Source organism: Pteronotus mesoamericanus, unplaced genomic scaffold, assembly GCF_021234165.1.
Source record: "Pteronotus mesoamericanus isolate MK-2021 breed Mesoamerican mustached bat unplaced genomic scaffold, CSHL_Meso_final scaffold_408, whole genome shotgun sequence".
NCBI classification, from domain to species: domain Eukaryota; kingdom Metazoa; phylum Chordata; class Mammalia; order Chiroptera; family Mormoopidae; genus Pteronotus; species Pteronotus mesoamericanus.
In genome coordinates this window covers 218,583-237,877 of record NW_026555315.1, presented here as the reverse complement: position 1 = coordinate 237,877, position 19,295 = coordinate 218,583, and the positions used below count along the sequence as shown (strand labels likewise).

The window sequence follows — 19,295 nt, the reverse complement described above, 5'->3', positions numbered from 1 at the left end:
TTGTGTCTTGGTGACACTGTGCTCAGCGAGCAACGTCTGTTCAGATAACTTATTCTGTTACTCTAGACACTTCGATAATATTTATGCTGTTTTAATGGGAGATCTTTTTATGAATCTTTTAATGAGAAGTCCTGCTCCCAGGAAGAAACAGTTTACCTGCTAAACTCACTTCCGCCCTTTCCCGACTGGGTTGCTGTCTGTCCTGCCTGCCGCGTGCCCACGGGGGACGGGCATTCCTGGCGGGGCGGCTGCCTTGACGGGGGAGTTACACAGGTAAGGCCGCTGGGACGTCATTGTACTCGAACTTCGGGTTTGCTTGAGAACGTGCAGGAGCGTTTCCCCCGGCGACGCTGCCTTGAGGACCGGCGGGTTAGCCAGCTGTGCCTTGTGGACGTGGCCACAGTGGGGCCTGGGGTGTCACATGCCCGGTGCGGTGGCCGTGGTTTCCTCATGCCTGTTTTCACACTGCCTGGCTCGAGGGTGCTGTGTGCGCATGCTGCTCCCTCTGCCGCCTCCTGGGGCTCGGCGGCCGCCCTGCCCCCGTCCGGTGAAAGTCGTGGAGGCGCGGTCGCTCAGTGGGCGCCTGCTCACCCGGAAGCGGGCCTGAGCTGGGCTCCTGAGACGAGACCCCGCACCGTGCCACGCGAGGGGACACCGCGGCTTTGATTTCTTGTGCCGCAGGCAAGGCGCTGTGTCAGGACCGGCGCCTGCTCTGTGGTTGGGGAGCCCTGAAGAACCGAGTGCAAGCCCTGAAGCGGGTGCAAGGGGCGGATGGGACTGGAATCGTAGAAACGCGAGTGTGCGGGGCAGGGGGGGCGGGGGGGGCAGGGCTGACCCAGGGCCTGGAGTGAGGGTGGAGCGGGGCCACGCCCTCCCGGGGCCGCAGGCCTGTGGGGGAGGGGGCTCACGGTTTTCTGCACCCAGGGAAGAGGAGGCCAAGCCCTGCCCCCTCCAGGTGGGACCCTGCCGCGCATGGCCGAGCCCCAGGGCGAGGGCACGGGGAGGCTGGGCAGTGGCCGAGGCTCGGCGGCCAGGCCGTGCGGCGTGACAGACCGCCTGTGACCAGGAGGCAGCGCGCGCCCTCGCCTGCCCTGCTGCCCGTGGCCCGTCTCCAGGGGCCGGGGAGACGCGCCAGCAGGGGTGACGCCTGGGCCAGACACGGCGGCCGGCCGGTGGCCGGTCATCAGCGAAGGCGGGCGGCCTGTCGCTCGCACGCGTGCGCCCCCTGCGTGGCCCTCTGCCCCCCGGTCAGTGTCCTCTCGCAGGCCTCGCGCTGCTGCAGGCGGGGACCGAGCGCCCCGCTCGGTGAGGCGGGGCCTCGGGCAGGACTGGCCGCCGGGCCCGCGCGTCCGGAGGCTCCGTGCACGGGCGCTGTCCGGGCCAGTGGCGATCCGGGCGCTGGGGCCGGAGTCCAAGGCCCTGAGTCAGTGGCAGAACCGGTCCCTGACTTCCTGGTTAAGCCTTTAATTCCCCTGAACGCTTGTTTTCGCTTCTTTCAAGTTGCTGCGCTTGGGCCGGCCTGTCATCAGCTGCGGGTGGTCCCTGCGCCAGGGGCCTGGTGCCAGGCCGAGCAGGGCGGGGTGCTGCCCTCTCCCCACTGCGCCCCTCCCCGCCTCTGACCTTTGGCGGGGGCGGGGTGGGCGGCCGCTCGTCTCCGTGGTCTCCTCGTCGGTTCAGCGGGGGGGCGGGGGGGGCCCTTCTTCACCTCTCACAGGCAGGAGGGTCCCTGAGGGGTCATGGGAGCATTTAATTTGCCAAGAACGATGGCTCAGAACTCACAGCTGTGGGCTCAGGCAGGGCTGGCCTTGCTGGGAAGAGCCAGGAGGGGTGGCTGGACCGGAGGGGCCAGGGGCTCTGGAAGGGCCGTCGGCCGCTGCGGGGCCTCTGTGGACGGTGGCTTTCCTCTTCGGGGCCCGTGGGAGGGCCGCCTCCGTTCTGTGGTCCCTTTGCGTGGGCTGCCCTGGGCTCTGACACATGCCGTGTGACACCCAGCAGCAGTGGGTGTGTCCTCAAACCTGGGCACCTGGACGCGGTGGGACGGGCACACTCTCACGGAGGGGCCGTGCCTGTGAACTCTCACGGGCCAGCTGCCCCGGGGGGGGGGCCTGTCGGGGTGGCCTCGTTGGGCCTACCGAGCCACGCCCCTGCGAGGGGGCTCTGCTGCTGGGGACAGCTCTCCAGGCGCCGCGGCGCCATCGTCGCTGCCGCTGGCGAGGTGACAGCGGTGCAGGCACAGCCCTGACCCAGCGGAAGAGTGCGCTGGGGCCCCCCGCCCCCCCAGGGGGTGCCCGCCGGGGAGGGGTGCCTGGGTCTCGCGGGCCATGTCTGGAGGCTGGGTTTTCAGTATTGAAGCACTGGAAGGGGAGCGTGAGGGTTGAAGGTGACAGTTTCCATTTGAGGGTTATTTCTGAGCAACCAGTAGTTTACTTTTCAGGGCAGCAGGGTGTGTTCAGCCCTCTGAGCGCAGACGGTTCGGGTCCTATTTCCAGAGCAGTTCCCTGAGGGTCTTGGGAAGAGTAGGCGGAGCTTCCTGACACCAGAGGTTGGGGGGCGGAAACAGCAGGTTGACCGAGGTGCTGAGTCAGGGGCGGCGGCAGCGACAGGTTAGGCGCAGAGGAAGGGAGGCACAGCTCTCGACCCGGAGGGGGGGCGCCCCGCCCCCGCCCCGCCCACGGGCGCTCCTCCCAGCGCCTCCGGAAGGGTCTGACTTCTTGGTTCTTCGAGGAACCCAGTCTGTGCCACAGCGCGACCCTGCCGTGGGATGTGCTGCCCGTGAGCCAGCCGTGCGGTCCTTGCTGGTCGGACCCGCCGTGGCGTCCGACCGAGGAGAGGCGCACTCCTCTCTCTCTCACGATTCTGAAAACCCGTCGGGCCGAACGCAGCAGAGGCCTGCAGCCCTCCCGGTCACAGCCGCGCCTCTGTGTCGACGCAGAGCTGGGGGTCGCCGGGGGTCGCCGGGGACGTCGGGCTCCGCGCCTGCCCCTCGGGGGCCGCGCGCGCCTCCTCCCTCCCAACATCCGCGTGTGCCGCTTGCTTTGCCTCCGCCTCACCTTCCGTTGGGGGTGGTCATCGCTTCTCACGTGCGTGAGCTCTTCGCACGTCACTTCACACCGACCTTGCTTGTTTGCGCAGCGTGCCAGCCGATGGGCGTCGGAACCGCCGTGCGGTGTCCTCTGTTAGCCACGCCCTCTGGTTTTCCTCTGTTCCCTAGAAGTGTGTCCCCATTCTAAACAGACTGGCTTTTTTTCTTCCAGCCCTTTAATAGTTTCATTTTGTGAAAACTTCAGGACCTCTAATTGTTTGGGTTGCTTTGATGGGTCGTGTCCATCGGCGAGTCCCGAGTGTGCGTCTTGTGTGTCTGCAGGGCAGGCCGCCCGGGCACAGCCCCCGAGGGGCCGTGGTGACCCAGGAGCGATGCTGCGGTGGCCTCTGCTCCGGCGGCCCCACCAGGCGGCGGAGCAGCCCGGCCCGGCCGCGGCCCCCGAGCCCGGCATTGCTGCCCTCTCTGTCGGAGCTTTTGAGACCCGGCCTGATGTCTGCGGCTGTTTCACCAGCTCCCTGGCTGCCCGTCCTCGCGCCCCCCGCCCCGCACCCGCTCCCCCGTTTTCACCTGCGCGTGAGGCGCTGTGTCGTCTTGAGCAGCACGTCTCCTTTTCTTCAGAGTTTCTAGATATTTCTTCTTAAACTTAGGTATTTTACTTATGTATTACATCACACGCACACGTGTGTGCGCACGAGTGCGCCGCTGTAGTGCCGGCAGAGGCCCTGGCGGCTGCGCCTTTGCCGGGTGTCCTGGTGCCTCCGAGCCCCGCCCGGCGTCACCACGGTCCTGGTGTGTCCCCCGCCCCCCGCGGCTGCCCGACGGTTCTGTGTCTCTGCTCGTCGGTTCAGCGGCGTCCCGAGACGCAGTCACGCGGTGCCCCAAGTGAACGATAGCGCCTCAGACCCGGGACTCACCCTGGCTGCCGTGTGTGTCCCTTGTTCGCGCCTGTCCTTGCTGGGCAGTGTCCGTGGTAGGGATGTGCTGCTGTGTCCAAACGTTAGCCCCCAGGGGGGCGCCTGCACAGCTTCAGCTGTTGAGCTGCTGTGAGTCATGCTGAGCTGAGCACGTGCGTGGAAACAAATCTCCATTTCTCTGGGACAGGGGCCGAGGGGTGCAGTTGCGGGGCCCCCAAGGCGTCTCGTTTCTGCAGTGCTTTTCATGGGACGGATAGAGGTGGTCAGAGGGCCAAGACGCAGAGCAGCCCGATGTTCTCAGGGACGTGGTTTTGAGAGGTTCATTCCGAGAACACGCCCCCGCCCCCCCGCCCCCCGCTCCTGAAGAGTAGTTCTGCCCACAGCAGGGTGGTGCGGGGCGGCCGCTCGGAACCCCTTTGCCTGGCGGTGTCCCGGCAGCTCGGAGGCAGCCCTGGTTTCCTACGTGTGATTGCATGTCGCAGGGATTTAACCCGGGTCTCCCTGTCAGGGACAGTCAGTGGATTTGTGTGATTTCACTGACTTTTTTTCTTTTTTCTTTTCCCTTGAGGACATGCCTTTTGATTCTAGAGAGAGAGGAAAGGGGGGACAAGGGGAGGGAGAGAGACGTCAGTTAGTTGCCTCCGATATGTGCCGCAGCCAGGCACTGAGACTGCAGCCCAGGCTGGTGCCCTGCCCGGGAATTGAATCTGCCCCTGTTTGACTTGCAGGATGACACCCAACCCCCCAGCTGTACCGACCAGGGCTACGGTGTGAGATCTTTATGTTCACGGTTAGCCAGCGGCACCCAGTGTAGATGCCCCCAGTTTTCTTGGCAGCACCCAAAGCATTGTGGCCAGAGCTGGCCAAGCACACACCTCCCTCCCTCCGGGAGGCCTGACCCAGGTGGGACCTTGGCCGTGGCAGGGTCGCGGAGCTTCTCCCAGCCTGTTCTCCCGGGGGCGCGTCCGCCTTGACCTGCGCGAGGGACTCAGCGTGTTGCGGTCCGCGGTCTGTGTCGTGGCTGGCCCGGCGGCGAGGGGCACGTGATGACGGCACAGCGGCCAGCTCATTGCTCCTGGGGGCACCGCTCCGAGGACGCTGGGGCCACCTGTGGGGCCGCGGTGTCTTTGGCTGTCGGAAGGAGGCTGACGTGTAGATCCTCTTTTTTGGAGGGCCTTTCGGCACTGCCTTCTTTGCCTTCTGAGCCTTGGCTCTGGCTTCGGCCTCGGGTTTGGCTTGGGGGGCGGGGAGGCGCTTTCTCAGCTTCTGGCGCCGCCTTCCCTCCTCGTGGCTCCCAAGGGAGGCCCTGCCCCTCCCGTGGCTCAGGTGCAGCTGCGGCCCGGGCGCCGGGCCGGTGGCGTGCGGGCCAGCCCTGCACCCCGAGAGCCCAGGCCGTGGCCGCACACAGCGTGGCGCTTCCCGCTGCGGCCTCCCCGCGCTCTGAACTCACTGCAGAAGATCCCGCCGGGGGCGGGGGGGGGGGGCGCAGGCCGCGGCTCCCGCCCTGGCAGCAACGCCCCCTCTCCTGGGCCCGCTCTCCTCCTGGGAGGGCCCGAGGCTGATGTGCGTCCTGACGGTGGCCGCGCCCCCAGAGCCTGGGTGCACGTGGTGGGTGGCCCTGACCCCCGGCCACCTGCAGGGGCTCCCGGGCTTGGTCCCCGGGCCAGCGAGCCTCGGCTCTCCGCGCCGGCCCGCCGGGCCGCGCATGGCCGGCCTCACCTGCACAGACGGGGCGCTCTGGGGAGGCGCCGGCCAGGGCACCCCTGCGGTGCAGGGCGGGGCCCCCCAGGGCCCGTGGTCCGGGGTCCCGCAGCCCAGGGTGAACTCAGTCTGCAGTGCGCCCGCAGGCAGGGCGCCTTCGGGACAGTTTCTCGGGGGCGTCCTGTGGGAACTGAGCACCAGGTGTCTATGCAGTCAGGTATCACGTCCATCATTTCCTCTTGTGCCCTAGCAGTTTCAACACTGGCTCTTTTTCTGAGCAAGTTGAACTGCATTTTTGAGGAAGGTATGATGGCTATTTGTACTCTTGGCCCAAACAGAAGTTCTGCGGTGATGGCCACACCCACTTCCAGGTAACTGGGGCTTCCCTGGCGCCGTCTGGGCAGACGGTCCGTGGGTCCGAGTGCTGCCTCGGCCCAGGCTCCCGGCCCCCATGGGCTCCATGCACCCAGGGCGACGGCCCAGTGCATCCTGGGAGACACACCCAGTGCTGTGAATGCCTTAAGTGATGAGCTCGTTTTTTAAATTAGTATAATTTATGACTTATCAAGACGTGATGCTGTGCTGGCTGTGTGGTGACGTTTTAGGGGCAGGTCATAGGTACCACTGCCGAGGACGCCTGGGTTTCTCCTGCCCCCTGGGCGCACACCCTGAGAGCCCTGGGCGGGGCCCGGCGCTGCGAGGGTTAAGTTGCCTGTCTCACCGCGAGGCTGCTGTGTCCTGAGGCGGTTGGCAGACAAACGGCCTGCTGTCTGGGGAGCAGGGTATTTAAATTGCCTTGCTGGGCTCCGCAGCCGAAAGGAAGCCCTCTGGGGAACGTTATGTATGTGACATGCATTCGCCGTGTGTAACTGGAACCACGGAAAAGCGTTTTGTGTAAAGCAGTTGAAGACTTTCCTTATTTTAAACCTGTCGAATCTGGAAGGAGTTGTTTCTGCATTTTTTCTTTGATGATGACTTTTTATAAAAGCTAAGGGCAAGGACTGTTTCCACCCCACACGCTCCCCCCTCTGGTCCTCGGCCCGGAAGCCCAGGGCCTGCCCTCGCCCCGCAGTGGGGGCCGCAGATGCCGGCCTGGCCCTGTCCTTCCGCCCCAGGTCACAGGTCTTACTGCCCTTCTGGGGTGAATTGGAGCTGATAGGCTCGTTTTTCATTTTCTTGTTAAACAAGTCTGTCCTCTCCTTCTCGGATGTTTTAGTTTCTGCACATTGAACTCCCTTCCAGTGACCCACCTACTGTCACTCAGTGTTTGGCTTCTGTGTCGGACCCTGTCCAGCGGCACAGCCTTGGCGGTTGCTGGTGGCCCTGCCTCACCAGCGCGTGAGGGTCAGCCGCCCTGTGCGCGGCAGGCGTTCCGGAGAGGCCGTCCTGGGTCTGTGAGCCGGACGCCGGGATAGAGCTCTGGGGACTGTGCTGAGGCCTGGGCTGCGAGGCAGGCCCGCGGGGCTCTGCCCGGCCTGTGGGTGGGGCCGGCAGGGAGGCCCAGGAGGCCAGGCCGCTCCGTCCCAGCCCCGCGAGGGCGGCGGGAGGCAGCCCGCACTCCGCACCCCAACCGGCGTCTCCCGTCGGGTGCGGCCCGGGCCGGCGTGCGGCCCCCAGCCCCCTCGCAGCTGACTGCTTGCCATGATTTGAGACTGAGGAGTGGGCCTGATGGACCTTAGGTTTGACTCACTGGGCAGCCGATTTCCCTGAAAATAAATGCTGATGAAACCATGCAAGGTCCCTCTGTAAGTGCTGAGGCCGTTGTCCATGAGTGGAATACAGATCAGCGGCTTTTGTCCTTTTTCCTCGTGGCTCATCAGCCTCCCTAGCCAACAAAAATAACACCTTAGGAAACCATCTCACTGTGACTTGGGAGCAGACACTTGAGCTCCCCAGCTAGGGGTCCAGCAGCTCCATGACCTCGGGAGCGGGTGAGGAGGGGTGAGGAGGGGTGGGGGCTCTGGCCCCACGGAGGTGGGCTTCCCCCGGTGGCTGGGCGGGATGTCTGCATAAAGCAGACGTCGCGGTGCTGGCTGCTGTCACTCCTCGCTGTCTGTTTTGAAATTGATTTTGTCCTGTGGACCGATAAATTGGGACTCAGCAGTCAGTATCCAGGTCTCCCTCTGGCTACAGAATTGCTGGGCGGCCTCACCCAGGACTCTCTGGGTAGCTGAGCTCCAGGTCTGGGGGCCCCGTGCGCTGCGCCTTCCTCCTGCAGGTGCCACGGCCGATTAGTTTTGACGTGCGCCAGGCCGTGAGCGGGCTCCCTTGTTAGCAGAGAGTGAGTCTGAGCAACACTAGAGAACTAGGAGTCATGCCAGTTAAACTAGAGTTTCTCCAGGTAAAATAACTGCAGACCAACCGTAAGCGTCACAGGTTTGGTGCAGTTCAAATAGAGATAAGCGTTTAAAAATTGCTAATTAGATAAAACTGCTTTATCCATAACAGCCAAAGGCAGTGCCCTCCGGTCTGGGTTGGTGTTCACATGTGCGTCACGAGTCCTAATTGTAAGCCTCGCTTGTTTTTAAAGATTTCATTTATTTATTTTTAGAGGGAGGAGAAGAGAGGGAGGGAGAGGGAGAGGAGCATGGATGTGTGAGACCAGGCACCTGGTCTGCAGCCCAGGCCCGTGTCCTGACAGGGAATTGAACCAGCGACCTTCACATTCGTGGGACGACACCTGACCCACTGAGCCACATCAGCCAGACCTGTAAGCTTCATTTTCAGGAGGTCAGCAGCAGACACCCACAAGGAGTGAGAGGCATTCTTTCGGGAAGGAGAGCACGGTTTCTCGTGTGCTGCCTGAGGGAGGCAGACCTTCCTCGGCTTTGGTGGCCCCGGTCCGGCGCAGTTTCCCGGGGTCTGGGCTGCTGTGCAGGCGGGAGACTGGGAGAGCGGCGAGGCTGGTGGGGAGCTGGCCTGGGGCGCTGGGGGGGCCCGTGGGAGGGAGAGCGGGACCCAGCTGAGCAGCCTGCGCTGCTGCGGAGTGAGTGTTGAGCGGAGCAAGGCCCAGAGCCACGGGGCGAGGCCGGGGGAGGCGTGACGGAGTCCCCGGCCCAGGGGCGGCTGCTGTGGGTGACCAGTGGCCACCGCACCCGGAGCTGTGCCCCCGGCCGAGGTGGGACATGAGGGGAGATGGGCTCCGTTTCAGATGCTGTGGAATCTGAGGGGCCTTTGGCCCATCCCAAGCGGGGTGTCCTGCCGCTGTTGGGTTGAGGAAACGAGAATTTGGCAAGAAAGTGAGTGGGCTCCACGTTTGGGGTCCTCAGTAGGCACCTCCGCGGAGCGAGGCCAGCAGCAGGGTTGGCGACCTCAGCGTCCGCGGCCGGACGCGCTGAGCACCCCGTCCTGTGCTGGGCCTCGGTGCGCGGGCCCTCGGGCCCCCGCTGGTGCGGGGCTGCGGCGGGTCCCCGGTGTCCGTGCTGGTGGGGACGGGTGGGGCTGGTAACGTGACGGTTTTGGGCGTGTTATTTTGCATTACACTTATTTTATGTAACTTAAAGTAAATTTATATGAACACTTTACAATCTTACTAAAATAATTACTGTGCGTATGTGAAATAAATTGTGCAGAACCAAACCCATTTTCTGTGGCTCTGTACATAGGCTCCCATAACCTCGGGTGTGGGAAGGCAGAGGGGAAATTTGTGTGTGACGGTCAGAGTCCTGTGTTTCTTCTTCTTCTTCTTTTTTTTTTTTGCCTAAGACTATTTTTAGGTATGTTTTCTTGGAAGACAGTGAATGATTGATACTTTATCTTTCTTAAATTCACCCCCAGAGTGGGTGGTCTCAGACCTTTGCAAGTTGCACTGGCTGCCTCAGGAGTGCGGGCGGGGGCGGGGGCGGGGGCGGGGGCGGGGGCGGGGGCGGCCGGGATGCTGACCGCCCCCTGGGGGCAGCCCCTCCCCACCCCCGCCCCACCCCCCTCCCCACGCCGTCTCCGCTGGCGCCCGGGCCCTCACCGCAGGCCCTGTGCGAGCCCGGCGCGCAAGGTGTCCGCCGCACTGGCTCTTGCCCTGCAGCTCCCCTTCGGGAGTGGCCGTGGCTGGGGCTGTGGACAGGACGCGTCCCAGGCCCAGGGCCTCGGTGCCCCTCGCTCCCACCGCTGACCCGCGGTGCCGCCCCGGGTCCGATGCCGCCGGACAGAAGCGGGTCGGCGGGCTCTCCCTTCTTGCCCTTTTCTGACCCCACTGCCGGCTGCTCAGGGAGCTTCGGGACAGCACCCTTGTCCGTTCGGATCAGTAAATTGGGACTTTCAGAAAATTCCATTTAGTGTGACTTAAAAAAAAAACTAACATTGTCTTTAATTTTTAAGTTAAACTTTTTTCCTTAAGCTTTTTCTATTTTTTTATTATTAGTTTAAAAGGCTTGGAAAATTGTTTGACTCATCTACACAATTAATCGTATTTCCTTATCTTTTTAAAACTCTGTGCATGAATGTGGTATCTATAAGCAAAACCTTCCAGGTACTTGAAATACACGAATCTAATAAATTTGACATGAAATGGTAAAATCTTAGCTCTTTTAAACATTTAAATACCCTCACCGTGTGTCTAAAAGTTCTATCATATCTTTGTATCCAAAATCACTTATATAATATTAAATCACTCAACTAGACGGTTTAAAATGGAAGCGGGCGCTCTGTTATGTGTTCCAAGCCGCCCTGAGTGGGACCGGTGTCTCGGGCGATGGAGCACACGCAGACTGTCCCTGACGTTCATGGGGAAGCACGGGAGTCAGCGTGGGCCGGTCTTCATCGCCGCTTTCCGTGGTCAGACCTGCAAACCCCCCGGTGACAGACGCCCTCGGAGCAGGGTCCCGACGCCTGTGGGGGCCGCGCTCCTCCCTGGGCCGCGCGTCGGGTGCCGGCTCCGGGCCGGAGCCGTCCCCTGACACAGCCCTCACGCCCGTGACCGCGCGCCGCCAGCGCGCTCGGGGCCTGTCCTTGCGGCTTGGGCTGCGCCTCCGACTCTCCCGGGCCTGGCGGTACCCCTTTGGTGGCCCTTTTGTAGGAACCTGCACGTCTTTAAAAAAACTTTTTCAGAAACCCTGATTTTACCTGACTCCTCTGTCCCTTCCACAGTTTTTCTGATACGGTCGTGACTCTCACGGCCTGACCCTCGGGGGGACTCGGCCAGTTGGCGCTGCTGCCTCTGTGTGGTGTTGAGGTGCCCCTGCTGTTCCTTAAGACCGGCTGTGCTGCCTCCACGGTGCCAGCCCATCTCTGTCCCCTCTGCCAGTGGTTGCCGTGATCCTGAAGGCGCTGACCTACGAGGAGAAGCGGGGCGTCTGCAGCGTGGGCGCCAACGTCCGGGATGCCGCCTGCTACGTGTGCTGGGCCTTCGCACGCGCCTACGAGCCTCAGGAGCTGAAGCCCTTCGTGGCCGAGATCTCGAGGTAAAGCCGGTGCGACGCTCGGCGACCCATCCGCCTTCGCCGCCCCCGGGGCCCGGGGGCCTGCGAACAGCCCCGCACGGGCGTCTCTGCAGGGCTGCGCAGGGGGTGTCGCTGCGCTGGCAGCCGCCCGCAGCTCAGGCTCCTCTCTCGGGGGAGGCGGCTTAGCCTGGAAGCGCAGGAGGCCTGTGCAGGGGCCCGCACTGGCCTGAGGGGGTGGGGACCGCTCATCAGGTGACAGGTGAGTGTTGGACACTCAGTGGTCAGCCTTCCCTTGGGAGGGGTCCCCGGGGACGCTAGGGTAGGAGGCCCCCCAGTGGCAGCTACTGCTGGGGGGGTGGGTGCTCGGCTCGCCCTGCCCTGCCTCAGTTTTCTGATTTTTACAGACTAGCCCTTGAATGATCACTGGTCTCAGCAGTGACTAGCAACTTCATCATCGATGCCTTTGGAACGAAACTCACTCTTCAGAACAGCTTTGTGAGGCAGGAAAGAGTATTTTCTCTGGTTTCTTGAAAAAGAACTGAAATCGGCAAGCAGGGCTCCGTGAGATGCTGGAGCAGCTGCGGCCGTGGGTCCTCAGTGTGTCCCCGGCCGAGCCCCCACGGTGCCCAGGTGCCCCTGCCGGCCTGCCCCACTTTTAGGACCTGCTGCTGTTTTGGGAAAAAATGTCAAACAGATGCTTCCACAGCATAGGGAATTTTTAAGTTACTTTTTTCACTCTGATTGGTTACTGTATTTTTGGACTTCAGCAGGGGCAGGTCTCCATTTCGCATTGTTTATTGAGCAGCCAGAGGGTGCTGCCCAGCGCGGTGGCAGCCTCTGCGTCACCTAAACCCTAAGCCGCCTGTGGGGCCGGCCTGTCCCAGAAGCCCCACTCACGTGCCTCCGGCCGGGCGCGCAGGCCTGGCCCCGGGGCCGAGGGCTGCGCCGAGGAAGCCCCCCGGCCTGCCGCCCTGGCTCCTCTGCGGTGGCCCCGAGGCCTTGGGGACCGGAGGTCACTCTTCTCACCACTTCTGGGGTCCGGAGAGGAGCGGGGGGCTGTCCACTGCCCAGGAAGTGCCTCTGGCCTGTGTCTCTCCGTCTTGGCTTATTTCAGAGCCAGGCATACGGAGCAGCCTGGGGCTGCCGATAAAGCCGAAGGGGCGCGGCACTCCCGGGGAGTCGGGAGGGCAGCCGACCCCCCGAGGGAGGGCAGAGGGACGCGGCCGAGGGCTTAGGGCCCTCCCCTCCGCCCCTCACTGGCCCCTGGGCCCCGGCTCCCCTGCCAGCAGCTCAGGGACGCTGCCCTGGGTGCACAGGAGCTTCGTTGTTCCACGTGGCTTTCGGGAAGGCACCTCCTGTGGCCCACCTGGGCACGGCTTCTCTAACTGGAAGGGGCAGCAGAGGCAGCTGCTTCCTTAGTGCTTGGTGCTTCAGCTGCCACGGAGTCCAGGTAGACACCCTGCCCCCTGTGTCCAGCGCCATTGGGTGGGCGGGCACCCCAGTCACTCCACAACCCCCAGGACGCCTGCCTGTGGGTGCGCAGCGGACAGGCGCTGGGTGAGGCGCCGCCCCTGGTCTCCACGGGCGTCTGGCTCCTCAAGGGGCCGTTCCCGGCTCGAGGGGAGTAATCTTGGCACCGCTTTTTCGGTGGGACATTTGTCAGGGTGGCAAACTCGGCGGGGGCTGTGCCTCCCCTTTCTCCGAGGACCCTCTGGAGCAGCGGGGCGGACGGCTGAGGGTTGGCAGAGGAAATTGGATGCAGTGAAATCTTAGGAAATGAAGGCTTTCAAAACCTGCCAACACTAATCCAAAACGATCAAATTTGCCTGAAAACGTTCTTTTTCATAGTATAAAGCCAAGAGTCACCGCACACGCACAGGTGGGCTCCTCCCAGCGCCCGAGAAAGCGGGCGGCTGAGCCCTGCACCCGCCTGCACGGGCGTCGGCCGGTGTCCCGCCGGGACAGTGCGGGTGCCGGGCTCAGGGCGAGCAGCTGTCCCGCACTCCCCTCTCTACCGGGGCCCGGAGCCTCTTACCCCCCGCACTGCGGACCCGTGTCTCTCATGCTGGGGAGGGCAGTGGTGCCGGCCTGACTCCCCCCCGCCCACCGGGCCTGCGGGACAGAGCGAGGGCTTGCTGTGGCCTCCCCCGGGCCCTGGCTTCTGGGCGGGGGAGCGGGGGGGCGGCGCTCGCAGCCACAAGCCAGTGGTTTCTGCTTTCTGCCGCGTTAGAGCTTGTCCCCACATTGATGCCAATAGTGATTTTAAAAGCGAAACATCGACCGTGGGGAGAGTCTCTGTGTTGAGCCCGAGCACGACATGGGTGCGGTTGACGGCCCAGCTCCTCCTGCGGCGTCTGGGGTGGGCGGGTCCCTGCCCGCGGCCCTTCGACGCAGGCCTTGGCGAGGCCTGCACAGCGACCTGGCCAGGCTGCCGCGGAGCCACTTGGGTCTGACACAGCTGCGCCCTGCAGTGCGTGCGCCCAGCGCGCTGGCGCCCAAGCTCCCGTGGAGGTTGGGGGTGCTGGCACACCGCGCTGCGGGGCCAGGCCTCTGTCACTCAGAAGAGGGGACACAGGTTCGGGGCCACTGGGCGGCCACCCGCGGAGCTTTCTGGGCGTGGCACAGGGTGGCACGGGGCGGTGAAGAGCCCGGAGCCTGGGCTGAGTGGGCCCCTGGCCTTGGGCCGTCTGCTCGCGTCGTTGACGGGGACTTTGGGGTCGGCTGCAGCTGGGGGCGCAGCCCAGACCCTCACATGGGGGTGCGGACGGTCCTCCGTGGGAGCCCCCCGGGACCCCCGCCCCCCGGCCTGGATGGTGACGGGAGGGCCCTCGCCTCTCTCGTGAGCTGGGACTCATTTTAAGAACTTGACCAGACACGAGGGACCAGGGACACTCGCCCCGATGGCAGAGACTCATGTGGTTTGCAGTTGGGCCCTTTGATCTCAGGGGAAGTTGCTTTTCCTCGGCTTTCTGGGCAGGCCCCAGGCGTCGTGCGCGCGCTCAGACACCGGCGCTGGCAGGCCCCAGGCCCCAGGCCCCTGCCCGGCAGCCTCCCCGGTCTCTCCGAACTCGCTCCGGTGCTCGGGCCTCGCGGAGTTTCTGCCCGGCGGGGCCCCTCTCGCCCCCTCTCCCTGGGCCCGTCCCAGGACCGGCTCACAAGTGCCCTTTGGAGCCGCGCCCAGCAGGTTTTCCAGGCCAGTTGGGCAGGTTCTGGGAGCTGGGGCTGCAGTCCTTCCTGGTCCATCCAGGCCGCAGGCTGGGGCGGGTGGGCGGGTGGCGGGGAGGTGAGTCACGGTGCCCGAGAGCCTGGAGGAGGCTGCTGGCCCGGGAGTATCGGTTGGGGTGTGTCCTCAAGACCTGCCTCCTTCGGCTTGTAATAAGTGACCACGTTTTAATTGTCAGCTTTTAAGCCCATTAATCCTGCCCCCGGATAAAAGGTGGATACCTTTATACTTTCACAGATTCTTCAGTGGGTCTTGTGAAAGTTGACCCGAGATCAGAATGAAATTCTGTAGGTGAAGTAGGCGCGTCTGGTGGAGAGACCCAGGCGGCAGCGCGAGGCCGCGGGACGGGGCGGCGGGGCCCCTGGCAGGGCGCCCACGTGGGGAGCGGCCCGGTCGGCTGCGCAGGCCCCTCCGCGCCCTGTGTGGGCGGGTGCGGGGCTCTGCCGCCCCCTCCCTCAGGCGCTGGGAGGAACCTGTCTGTGGATGTGCAGGGACTCTGTTTTATAGTCGCAAAAAGAACGTTTTCGGGCAGATTTGTTTTGAATGAGTGTTGGCAGGTTTTGAAAGCCTGTATTTCCTAAGATGATACACAGGTTAAGAGATGGAATAATTTTTTTTGTGGAAAGTAAATAGGGCTTTCTGAAAAGCCAGGTGCGATTTAGGATCTGTGAGACACAGAGTTAAAATGGTGCGGGATGGTTATGCTTTACCTGGGAAATACCTTCTTCCCAGGAGTCAGAAAGTTAATTTGCAAGAAGGTAAAGGAAAATGAGCCCCTGCGAGCCTGTTGGTTGGCACCTTCTAGCGATTTCCTCACCTGAAACTCTGTTGTAAGTTGAGGCCGGTGACATCAGCCTGCAGGCCCCGCCCCCGCGGGGCAGTGCCCTGCCTGCCCGCAGCCAGCGGCGGGCCAGCGCCGCGGATTGGCTCCCAGATCTCTTCCTTGAGGGCAGGCTTGTCCTGAAAAATGAGGAAATGGCATGCGTTGCTCAGAGCTACGTCTTGTTCTTACTGCGACCTTCTACGGGGCTGCTTCCCGAGGGGAGGTGACCCTCTTGTTTTTCGAGAAAAGTCAAGTGCTGACTACAGATCAGAGTGTCCCCCGCCCCCTGGTAAAGTCCCCCGTGGCCTTCGTTTTCGCTCTGCTGTGACTTGAATGCTTTGAAGAGTCTTGTTGGAGCTTTCATTCTTACGAGTTGAAAGGAAAGGAGCGCGCGGCCGTAGGCCGCCCTGGCATGGCACCCCGACCGGCAGGGCAGCGAGCGCCTCCCGCACCGTGCGGGCCGGCGGTCACTGCCTGGCCTGGGGTTTAAGACTGTTTTAACTTTGAAATGATAGGGTTACTATCCAGATAACAAGCAACAGTATATGTTGCTTTTTACTGCTATAAAACTCTACATAGACTCACAAAGGTGGACTTCGGGGTACGACCCGCCCTGTGCTGCCTGCTGATAAGACCCAGGAGCCCGGGACTTGGGCAGGGCGGGGCGTGCCACTTCCCCCGACTCGGGCGCGAAAGAAAGTCCCTTCTGTTCGACACAGGCCACTCGTCTGTGTTGGGAAATCCTGCTGAGGTATCGCCTGAACTCCTGCAGTGAAAGCAAACAGGCGAAGGGGCCCGGGACACGTCCGCCCCGCAGACGGGCTCTGCCGGCTGGCGGTGCCGCTCTGCACGTCCCTGCAGGGGCGTCGAGCGTGTGTGTGACTCACGAGGGGCCCCTCCCGCGGAGGAAGACTTTCAGGGGGTGCGTGGGGTGGGACCTGAGGGAGCTTCCCTCTTCACACGGCACGAAGACCATTAGACCTGTTCTTGTTTGAAACTTACTAGTATTTCTAGATAAGCCAGTTTTGTTCTCAGTGAAATTAGAGTAGTTTTCTAAATTTAGTCCAAATCAAAACAGTATTAAAAACCTGTTACATTCACAGGTATGTACACAGGTTGATGTGTTGAATTAACTTAAGAGTCTAAACTTAGTTCAAAGCTATTTTTAAAGAGGTATTGTCTGTCTGTCCTGCGTTCTCTGAAGTTTGCTAAAATAGGAATAAAGCAGTGGCCATTTTAAGCCATTTACTTGTGAATGTGAAAGCCGTCCCCTCGGAGTGGGCGAGCCCCGCCGTGACCCGGGTCCCCTCCGGCCTGGGCCGGGTCCGCTGCCTGAGTGCGGTGCCGTGGGCAGTACCTTCTGCTCCGCGCTCCCCGGGGGTGCGCGGGCGCCTGCGGGTCTCCCGGGGGGGAGTCTCTTCCACCCCTGCTCTGGCGCCAGTCAAGGCAGCGGCGCGGCCTCCGAGAGCCTGGGGCCCTGGGGACGTGGAGTGGGTGGGGTGCACGCCGTTGTCCCTGAGAGGGGCCCACAGGGGAGAGAGGAAGGTGACGAAGGCCTTTCTCTGGGCAGCCCGTTGTGCTCTTAGGGAAGGGGCTAGAAGGCAGGACTGTACACACATGACAAGGCGAGAAGGATCCCTTGGGGCGGCCTTTTGTCAGGGCTTTGGTTCAACTGCAGCTCGACCTGAAAACGCGGCCCCGAGCCTCTTCCGTCCCCCGGCACGGGCTCACCCGACGACCGCACCGCCGCGCCGGGCGGGGCCGTGCCCGGAAACCCACGGGGCGACGGCCGAGCGCCCACTGGCGGGGCGGGGGCCTGGGGCGGGGGCCTGCGCCTGGCCCGGCCGCCTCGAGCTGGACGCCCCTCCCGGGGCTTGCGGGCGGCAGGCAGCTCATGTTCCCCTGACGGGTTCTCCTCTGGTTGTCACTCAGTATCCGTAACTTAAAACTGTAATTTAAGATTGATGGACAGGAAAACTGAAGGCAGTAAAATGTGGACTTTTATGTGTCAGGTGCATCCAGGCCATTAAAAATGTGAGTCCGCATCTTCCCTGTGTCGGACGTTAGATGGAAGCAGAGGTGCTCGGGAACATCCTCTCGTGGAACACTCAGCTCTTACGGATTCAAAAGAGAAGAGAGAAAGGAGGTGGCGCTTTCAGGGCCAGACCCGTCAGGAGCGTGTGCGGGCCCGCCCACCGGCCGCCTCCGCGCAGGGGTGTCTCTCCTCCTTCCTCCCTCCCTTCCCCTCTCTCTGCAAATAGACATTTTTAAAACATCTTCTTAATACGTAAATGTATAGAACTTAAATTTTCCATTGATATGAGAATACCATTAGATGAAAACACCAAGTATTTTTTTAAGAATAGTAATTATATAAGTTTTAGCCCTGGCTCCTGTGGCCCAGTGGGTTGAGTGTCGGCCTGTGAACCACAGGGTCGCCGGTTTGATTCCCAGCCGGGGCCCAGGCCTGGGTTGCGGGCCAGGTCCCCAGCAGGGGGCGGGTGAGAGGCAGCCACACACCTTTCTCTCCCTCTCTTTCTCCCTCCCTTCCCCTCTCTAAAAATAAATACTTTTTAAAAAAAGAAGAGTAGTTATGTAAGTTTTAGTTATCGAAAGATCTCTAATACGTCTTGCTCAGCTTGATGATCTCTAGAATTTCGTCGATAGTCATTGTGACGTTGAAGTAGTCAGTCAATCTTAAAATGTCCCTGCTGTCGGCTTCAACTAGTAAGAGGGGTGACAACAGGAAGGACCCAAGGCGCCAACACTTGCTCTTTTAAGATCTTGAAGTATTCAGTTTCTTTTCAAAACAGCTTTTAATTTCGAGCTAACTTTACACTGAAAGAACAATTGTAAAAATAATGGAAAAAGTTCCCATAAGCCCTTCGCCAGCCTCCCCTCATGTCAGCACCTCCTGTCGCGAAACCAAGCACAGGCTGCAGCACCGTTGGCCGAAGGGCTGCCGGTGCGGCCGTGCGCCTGCTCGGCCCGTCCGGGGCCGGGCCGTCGTCCCCGCGGGGGCTGTAGCGGATTGCTTCTGTTATAAGTGACAGGCGTTGCAGGCCGCCCGAAAGTACCGGTGCCGCCTCTCCCCGAGCTTCGCCCGTCCGCAGGCCCGTCCGCAGGCCCGTCCGCGGTGCTGCCCGGGCAGGCGCCGCTGCGGGCGCCGTCCCTGTCTGCGCCCTCCCATGGGGCAGGGGGGCCCGTCCCCGCCCGCGCCCCTGCGCTGCGGTCGGTGCCGGTGCGCGGGCACACTGTGGGTCCCGGGGGTTTCCAGCGAGTGCTGCTGTTCCTTGCGGCGGCTGTCGGGCCTGACCGAGGTTGGCCGCTGTGTCTTCTCAACAGAACCCGTACTTTTATTTTTTGAATACTTCCCAGCACGACCGTTGCTCCAGGCATATTTTTTTCCTGGAGTTCGCTCCTTTCAGGAGCCTGTGTGCCCTCAGCGGAGCGGGGTCTCAGACCCCAGAGGGGCCCCGCTCCCCCAGAAGGCCCGAAGGCCCTGCGACCGTCCACACGGGCCCTTGAGCCCAGCCCTGCCTGCTGTGACCCTTCACCCCTGCCCTCCTGCCCTGTGGTGCCTGCCCCCTGTGGGGGATGAAGCCTCAGTCTCAGGCCCGCCTAGCGGCCTCGGGCCCTCACGTTCTGATGTTCTCTTCAACTTGCGTCAGAAAAAGTCACCCTTGTCACGCGCAGTTCTTGGAGTTTTTCACAAATCCATGCAGCTGCGTTCCAAACCGCAGGGACAGCCGGACGGTCCCATCACCGCCCCGCCCCCGTCTTCCCGGCGCTCTCCGCAGCCTGGCTCTGGTCCTGGAGTCTCGCTACTTCTCGCTGTCTTTTAATTGGAAATATACAACATACAGGTTTTGATTCTGGCTTCTTCCACTTTAGCGAAAACAGAAAACCCCAGGAGAGGTCCGAGGTCAGGCCTGGGCGGCCCCGGGCCAGAACCACCTTGCGGGGAGGCTCCGGGCAGAAGCGACTTCCTGCCGTTTCGGCTCCTGCCGTTTCGGCTCCGTGACCCTGGGCTCTGACCCTCCCTCCACCTGCATGGCCCCCGCCTCGGGCCGCGTCCTTCTCGGCTGGTCCTTCTTCTCCTCCCTGTCCGGCCTCCTGCAGTTCCCGGGGACCTCTGAGGACGCAGGCCGATCAGCACACTGAACTGCCCCCGCAGCCTCAGCCTCTTCCTAGGTGCCGGGGCGCCTCTGGGGCG

General features: G+C 62.4%; 1 protein-coding gene across 1 annotated transcript in view; it reads left to right on the top strand.

The window, feature by feature from the left end:
* TBCD (tubulin folding cofactor D) overlaps nt 1-19,295 on the top strand; it is a 120,777-nt gene that overhangs the window by 55,984 nt on the left and 45,498 nt on the right. The window contains exon 14 of the mRNA XM_054593195.1: nt 10,898-11,054. Within this exon, the coding sequence (XP_054449170.1) occupies nt 10,898-11,054 (157 nt within the window). The remainder of the gene's footprint in view (nt 1-10,897; nt 11,055-19,295) is intronic.